The sequence below is a fragment of the Elephantulus edwardii genome, unplaced genomic scaffold (genome assembly GCF_000299155.1).
Source record: "Elephantulus edwardii isolate Elephantulus edwardi_28Jun2011 unplaced genomic scaffold, EleEdw1.0 scaffold00030, whole genome shotgun sequence".
NCBI classification, from domain to species: Eukaryota; Metazoa; Chordata; class Mammalia; order Macroscelidea; family Macroscelididae; genus Elephantulus; species Elephantulus edwardii.
The window spans coordinates 9,031,320-9,039,356 of record NW_006399780.1 but is presented as its reverse complement, the minus strand read 5'-3'; the positions used below and the strand labels follow the sequence as shown (position 1 = coordinate 9,039,356).

At 38.3% G+C, this 8,037-nt stretch overlaps 1 protein-coding gene across 1 annotated transcript in view; it reads left to right on the top strand.

Moving 5' to 3' along the window:
• Positions 1-4,244, top strand: part of SULT1C2 (sulfotransferase family, cytosolic, 1C, member 2) — a 14,955-nt gene extending 10,711 nt beyond the window's left edge. Inside the window, exons 4-7 of the mRNA XM_006883829.1 lie at positions 237-363; positions 1,382-1,476; positions 1,626-1,806; positions 4,132-4,244. Of these exons, the coding sequence (XP_006883891.1) occupies positions 237-363; positions 1,382-1,476; positions 1,626-1,806; positions 4,132-4,244 (516 nt within the window). The remainder of the gene's footprint in view (positions 1-236; positions 364-1,381; positions 1,477-1,625; positions 1,807-4,131) is intronic.
• The last annotated feature ends 3,793 nt before the right edge of the window (positions 4,245-8,037 follow it).

Below are 8,037 nucleotides of genomic sequence, written 5' to 3'. Positions count from 1 at the left end.
GGGCTGGGCGGGGAGAGAAGTGCAGCAATGAATGAATGGAAATCCAAAATCTCTGTAAATGTTCATTAAAATTATTTTTTAAAAAATCAATACCAATTACAAAAAAAAAAGATAAAGTCATATTACCAGACACAGGGGAGCTGAGCCATGTGTGCAGGATATGCCAGCCTAAGTGAGTTCTGTAAACACACATTTTCTTATACTGTTTGCCACTCACCTCTTCTTTTACCTCAAAGTTCCTTTACGTAGCTCGAAATGCCAAAGACTGTATGGTTTCCTACTATCATTTCCAAAGGATGAATCAAATCCTTCCTGATCCTGGTACCTGGGAAGAGTATTTTGAAACCTTCGTCAGTGGAAAAGGTAAAGCAAATCCTTCATGCTTTGGATTCCTATTCAAATTCAGGTTGAGGCTAGAGGATGTTGTTGTTGTTGTGTACCATAAAGTTGGATCTGATGCATAGCTGACCCTCCATTGGGTTTTCAGAGGCAGTCAATCACACAGGAGGAGATTGCCCATACTGTTATCTTTTTATTCCCTAGAATGTTGTGTGTCTTACTGTTTTGTGCCACTGAGTCAGAATCAACACAGAGCTGACCCTGCAGCAGGTTTTCAGAGGCAGTAAATCACCTGGGAGGAGAATATCCATCTTTTTCCCATGGGACAACTGGTAGATTCGAACCATTTGCCTTTGGGATTGCAGTGTTACTTCTTACCCTTAGTCTACCAGAACTCCCTAGAATGTTACATGCCTTATTAGGAATATCTTATTACAGACTTCAGAGTCCCTGAGTGGTGCAAACTAATGTAATCAGAGTCTTGGTGAAAGACTGGAGGTTCAAATCCACCCAGATATCTTCATTTTACTTGCAAAACTTCAAATATTAAAATCTTTACAGAGCAGAGTTCTACTCTGAAATATATGTGGTCATCGGAAGTCAGAACTGACTTGATGGGAAACTGGTTTGGTTAACAGACTGACTGGGTAACAGCACGACTGCTCTCAAAGTGTATCCCCACAGATTCAAATTCACAAAATCTGAATTTGCATCCAGATTCAAACTGATAACTTTTGCTCTGGTCACCCAACCTCTAAATTGTTCCTCATTTCCAATGGTGCTCCCTTTCCCAAAATGGGAAAATATGTGATTTCACACTGTACACATAAAGCCACTTGAGGTAACATGTTGAGGTAAATTATCCCAGAGACTGACTCAAAATTCAACAAATTAGGACTCTTGGTGCTTATCTGACTTAGAATTTGGGGTGAGGGGGTTTCTCTACAATGACCTCAGAAAAACAAAAATTCTTATTATCAAAATATATTGCATAATTCTATATGAATCTCTACATAGTTCTTTTCATTGCTGTTTGTTACAGTGGGCTGGGGTTCCTGGTTTGATCATGTGAAAGGATGGTGGGAAATAAAAGACAAATACCAGATTCTCTTTCTTTTCTTTGAAGACATAAAGAGGGTAAGTAAAGGTCTCTCAGAAGAATCACTTCAGACCCAGATACAAAGAAATCCAAAAGTACTTCAGGATTTAATTCAGAGAGGGGTGCCTTGAAGAATTTACTACGTCCTTCTGATTCCTTTTTCTGTTTCAATCCAATGCTCCCACAGAATCCAAAGCATGAAATTCAGAAGGTGATGCATTTCATGGGAAAGAATTTGGATGAAACTGTCCTAGATAAAATTGTCCAGGAGACAACATTTGAGAAAATGAAAGCGAATCCTATGACAAATCGTTCTACAGCTCCCAAAACTGTCCTGGACCAGTCTATTTCTCCCTTCATGAGAAAAGGTTGGTGTGACCTATTTATCAAATCTCAGCTTGTCTGAAAACATACTTCTTGCCCCTTAACAAGAAGACATTGGATTTTTATTATTACCAAGATAATGTTTTTTATTATTATTCATAATACCTTTTGCTAATGATTCTACTGTAGAGTTCTCTGGGGTATTTGGCTACAAGGAACTGAGAGTAACTTGAGCTAGCACTAAACGATCTTTTTGTGAAGATTTGCATGGGACAGCAAAGGGAAAGGAATCGCTAGGCTTAGAACGAAAACCACTGTTGGTCCAGACCTCATCAAAACCCCTGAATCTAAGAACTTTAAGATTTCAGGCACAGACAGCAACTGCCCTTTCCTCTAGCTATCCACCACTTACTTGACTCGGTTACCATCTGTGTCTGCTCTTTGTCTTTCTCAGTGTCCTAACACTCCACCCCCTACCTTTTCTCCACTTCATAATTTCTTCTTAGTTTCTGTTCACAGCTTGGTCTTGACCATGACCAAAACACACTCTGTATTACGATTTTTCTTTAATTTATATTGGTTTGCTTAGAAAGTTTGTATTCATTTTGTTTCACACTCTTCTTCATTCTCGTTGTGTTTCATACAATCATTCTTATGACGTTTTAAAAAATTAATCACCCTTGGACCTTGCCCATCATTATTACCCTGTCTTTTCAAGTCCCCACCAGATCCTTCCCATTTCCTCCATCCCCTCCCTCCACCCACCAAATTGTGCAACCCTGTGGTTTCATGCCTGCCCAGACTCTATCCTCTACTCCAATCCCTTCCCCCTTCTTGGGCTCCCATACTTGTTTTACTAGTTACCCTTCTATTTTTTTGTATTACAATTTTTAACTACAACTTCTACTGACAATGACCTCATTCTATTCATATTTCTTAGTTCAAGTACGCAAAAGAAGACTTCTAAATTAATTTGTTTAGAACGTTTAATGATAAAACCTTATTGGATTTTTAAAATAATTATATAATACATGTTTATTATAAGAAATGAAGTAATTAAAGAATTTTTTAAAATTTTGACACCAAAACCCTACTCCCCAGAACTACCAACATTTCAACATTTTAGCACGCTCTTTCTCTCCCCCTCTCTCTTTTTCATAAGCACTTGTTTTTCATATTGAAACAATATTGTATACACTGCTTTACAAACTATTTCCTCCCTTTCATTTTGCACATTATTTAATATGGGGAGTCAGACTATGGAAAATGATTCCTTCTTTTCCTATTATTTCATTTCCCATATAGTCAATAGTTGTGGTGTAGCAAGGAGTCCTTCCTGGGGTCCGTCTGTGCCCACATTTCTATTTCCTTCCAAATATATCCACGAACCTTTTCACAGGCTCATTCTTAAACAAGTCAATGCATATAGATCCATCTATATCATTGTTCTTAGTAGTCCCATTGCATTATTACTTAGACCAATATTCCCATAGTGATAGGGTAGGCAATCTTCTCCCGTTTGATTAACTGCCTCTTAAAACTGGAGGGCCAGTACATAAGTGTGTGTGTGTGTGTGTGTGTGTGTGTGTGTGTGTGTGTGTGTAAAGATAAAAATGAGATAGATAGATGATAGATAGATAGATAGATAGATAGATCCTGTACCTAATTACTATAATAAATATTTTAAGAGCCCCAGAAAATTTCCTCTTATGTTTCTTTCTTTTTTTTTTTTTTTTTTTTTTTTTATTTTGTGTGCGTGTACCGTCAAATCAGATCTGACTGGTACAGGAGGATATTGCACCTCCTTTTCCGGCAAAGCATCTGGTGGATTCGAACCATGTTCCTCTGGGATTGCAGTGCAGCTTCTTGCCACTAGGCCACCAGAGCTCCCTTATGTTTCTTTCTAGTCAGTCCCTAAACCCAGAGGCAACTACTACTCAAATTTCTATCTTTTAGGTTAATTTTCCTACTCTTGGATTTTGTACAAATGCAATAATGTAATTCTTACTCTTTCATTGGGTGTATTTTGATTAACATAATGTTAAAGATTCCTCTGCATTGCTATGAGTGAGTGCTGTTGTTGTGTGTCAGTAATTCATTCTTTTTCTTTTCTGTGCATCAGTATATCATGGAAAGCACCTGCCTAAGGCCAGATCATTCTGTGGGGTAGTTGTTTTGCTCATTTATAAACTAACCCCTTACAATCAGCACCAGGATATTTGTACTCAAAGTAGAGAACTGTAGGTAGATTTGTGTCCACTTGAAAGGGATGCTGGCAAGCACAGTCATGTGGATGTGTGCTGTCCAAAACAAGCCATACACTGATTTATTTCAGTTAAAGAATGATACCCCTCTTTGGTCTCTCTTAGGAACTGTGGGAGACTGGAAAAACCACTTCACTGTGGCTCAGAATGAGAGGTTTGATAAAATCTATGCGGAAAAGATGGAAGGATGTTCAATAAAATTCTGCACAGAACTCTGAACATACTTAAATAAAAAGACAGAAGACAAGAATGAAGAGGCTATCTTTAATTCTTCATCCCCAGCCAAAAATATTTAGAACACAGCATTGTAAATTAATATATTGTAATACAAAATGTCAAAATGTGAGTATATTGATAATATGTAACAACTTCATTTAAAAAAACAAAAACAAACATGACCATATCTAATGCCTATTTAAGGAGCTCTGGCAGGCACAGAGGGTTAAGTGCTTGGCTACAAGTGAAAAGTCAGAAGTTCAAACCAACTAGCACCTCCACAAGTGAAATAGGAGGCACTCTTTCCATAAATGTTCACAGCCTCAGAAATCCAATGGGGCATTTCTCCTACTCAGTCCTATAGAGCTGCAGGGTTGTGTGATTCAAGTGCAGTAGGTTAAGTTAAATTAATGTCTGTTTCTCAATTATTCTTTCCAAAAAAATAAAAACAAGATGGCTTAACAAATTCTGCAAAATGTATCATTTGAGCACTGTAAAGTTGGTTTGGGTTGGGTTTTCACTACTCTGGTAAAATGCATTCTTTCTATTCAGTAATACCTTGAGTATAAATATGTAAATGTTGTTGGTGTTGTAATTTCTAGGAGCCATTGAGTTGAGCATGACGCATAACAACCTTATGAAAAACATATCTGAACCCTGTCTAAAACCCTGTGCCTTCTTCACAGTCTCTGACAACCTCAAGCCCATTGCTGCAGTCACTGTATCAATCCATCTAGTTGAGAGTCTTCCTCTCTTTTTCTGTCTTTCCAAGGAATAACTTCTCCTAGTAGCATGCCCAAAGTATGTGAGATGAAGCTTTATCATGTTTACCTCCAAGGAGCACTCTGGCTGCACCTTCTCCAAGACATGTCTGTTTGTTCTTTAGGCAGTAGGTGGGATATTCATCACTCTTCTCCAACACCACAGCTCAAGTGTTTTCATTTTTTCTTCCATCATCCTTAGTCATTATCCAGATATCAGTATCATAACAAGTGATTTTAAAACTATGGCCTGAATCAGGCACAACTTAATCCTCAAACTAACATAATTTCTCCTGCATAAGCTCACAAAGTCCCCAACTGCAGACTTTTCCAGTGCAATGTATGTCTTGCTCTCCTGACTGCTTGGTCCAAGGGTGTTTGTTATGGATCCAAGCAAGATGAAGTCATTGATAGTGGCCATCCTTTCTCTGTATTTCATTACATTGCCTATTAGTCCAGTGGTGAGAATTTTTGTTTTCTTGACATTGAGATGTAATCCGTACTGAAGCCTGCAGTCTTTGATCTTCTGCAACAAGCACTCCTCACTTTGAGCAAGCCAGACTGTCATCTGCATAAGAAAGTTATTAATGAGTCTTCCTCCAATCCTGATGCCACATTCTTCTTCATAGAGTCCAACTTCTTAAATACTTTGCTTAGCATACAAGTGAATAGGTATGATGAAAGGATATAGCCCTGACACACACCTTCCTTCATCTTAAACCGTGTAGTGTTCCCTTGCTCTTGTTCTAAGTAAAGGTTTCGCATGAGCACAATTAAAGTGTTCTGGGATCCCCATTCTTCTCAATGTTAGACATAATTTGTTATGATCCACACAGTCAAATCCCTTGGCATAGTCAATAAAGCATAAATAGGCATTCTTCTGGTATCCTTTGCTTTCAGTCAAGATCCACCAGAAAATTGCACTACAGCATCAAGAAGCCAAAACAAATGGAAGAAGTGTTGAAGTAGAATAGTTGAGCAGAAGATTTCAAAAGACAGCTGGAGAAGACAAGGCAAAGTATTATAACAGAGACCAAGAATCAGAAGAAAAAGAGAAGAATTGTTTTGGCATTTCTTAAACTGAAAGAACTGAGAAACAAACTCAAGCCTCAAGTTACAATATTTAGTAGTGCTATGGGCAAAATTTTGAATGCTCGCAGACATATCAGAAGAAGATGGAACAAATAGAATCGTGTACCAAAAGAATTGGCCAACACTATTTTCAGAAGTTTCATATGATCAGGAGACAGTGGTAGTGAAGAAAATCAAGCTGCACTGGCAAGAGAAGAAACGGGGGGTGGGGGAGAGAAGGAGAGGGGGGGGGAAAGAGAGGGGGGGAAGAAGGGAGGGAGGGAGGGAGGGAGGCAAGCCAACCCCAGGAATCAATGGGAAACCAATTGACACATTTCAAATGACAAATGCATTCCTGGACATGCTCACCAGTCTATGCCAGGAAATTTGCAGGACAGCTGCCTAGCTGACTAACTGAAGAGACCCATATTTGTTCCCATTCCCAAGAAAAGTGATCCAACAGAGCATGGAAATCATCAAACAATGTAGGTAATATCACATCTAAGCAAAACACTACTAAAGACCAATCAAAAATCCCAAGAATAGCACATTGACATATACCTGCCAGATGTCCAAGTTGACATGATAGATGGAGAAAGGATGGAAACTGTCAATGACTTCATCTCACTTGGATCCATAATCAACATCCTTAGACCAAGCAGTCAGGAGAGCAAGAGACACATTGCATTGAAAAAACCTGCAGTCAGGAACTTTGCAAACTTATGCAGGAGCAGTGCTGTTAGTTTGAGGACTAAGGTGTCCCTGATTATTGCTTATGTCAGATGGATCCTGGCTGAAATAAAAGGAATGCTAGATGAATGTAAATATTGGGTCATTTTATATTAATAATATAAAATTTCCAAAGTATTAGTCGATCAATTCTCCACATAAAAACAAATGACTATGCAATGTCTTTCTCACTTAAATATAATTTATATTTTAAAATGTCACTTTAAAGCATCCTCAAAGCATGTGAGCATATGAAAATAAAGTACAACTGGCTTGTATTCTAGCAGGAATGGAGAAGTCTACATCTATTAATACCTTGTGATCAGGAAGAGTATTTCAAATTCAAGTCCCACATCAAAAGTCACAAAATATATGTTGACTACAATCTAGATACATGTCTCAAGAACGTGTCCAAGTGATATGTTTCATTCAGAAAGATTCATAGCAGAAATGTGAGTAGGTCAAATAGTAGCAGTGGAACAGGAGAATGCCATGTACTACCAAGGCAGTATTCACAGTATAATCCATTCACTCATCAAAATCTGCTTTACTGCTTTAATTCCTATGATGTATTTGCTAAGTCACTATATGGTATGCATAGCAGAGCACTGCCTTTAGGACAACAAAAAACCCTTAGGATTCAGAGAACACCTGGATTCCCTCCAGAGCCGCCCCCCACCCCCACCCTGGGTAACACAAAAGGATAAGTGCACTGCTATAAAGGAAAGGTTGGAGGTTCCACCTCACCTGGAATCTCCCTAAAAGAAAGTCTTAATGTTCCACTTTCAAAAGAGCACAGTCTTGTAAACCCTGTGAAGTGCAGTTCTATTCAGCATATGTGGAATTGCCAAAGTCAGAATCAACTCAATAGCAACTGACTGGTGGAGGAGATGTGCTTCACATAATTACCAAGACAGATAAAAGAGCAATGTTCTCAGTAGCCAAAGATAGTTACATAAGAATCACAATAGTTAGAGAATAAAAACCTATCCCCAAGAATCAAAGGGAGTACAGCTTTTTTCACTATTGAAGTCTGAAAGAAATCCTCCAGCAACTCCTAAAAGAAGTCTGTGATGAGGCAACCACACAAATAGCATTTAAATATCTTTAAATAGCATTCTTTTTTACTTAATATTTTAATGAAAGGTCACTGTTGCACATTTTCTTCCCTGTCCTCCTAACCCCCCAGATGACTTTTTCTTTGGGGAAAAAAATTATTTCATTGTTATACAGA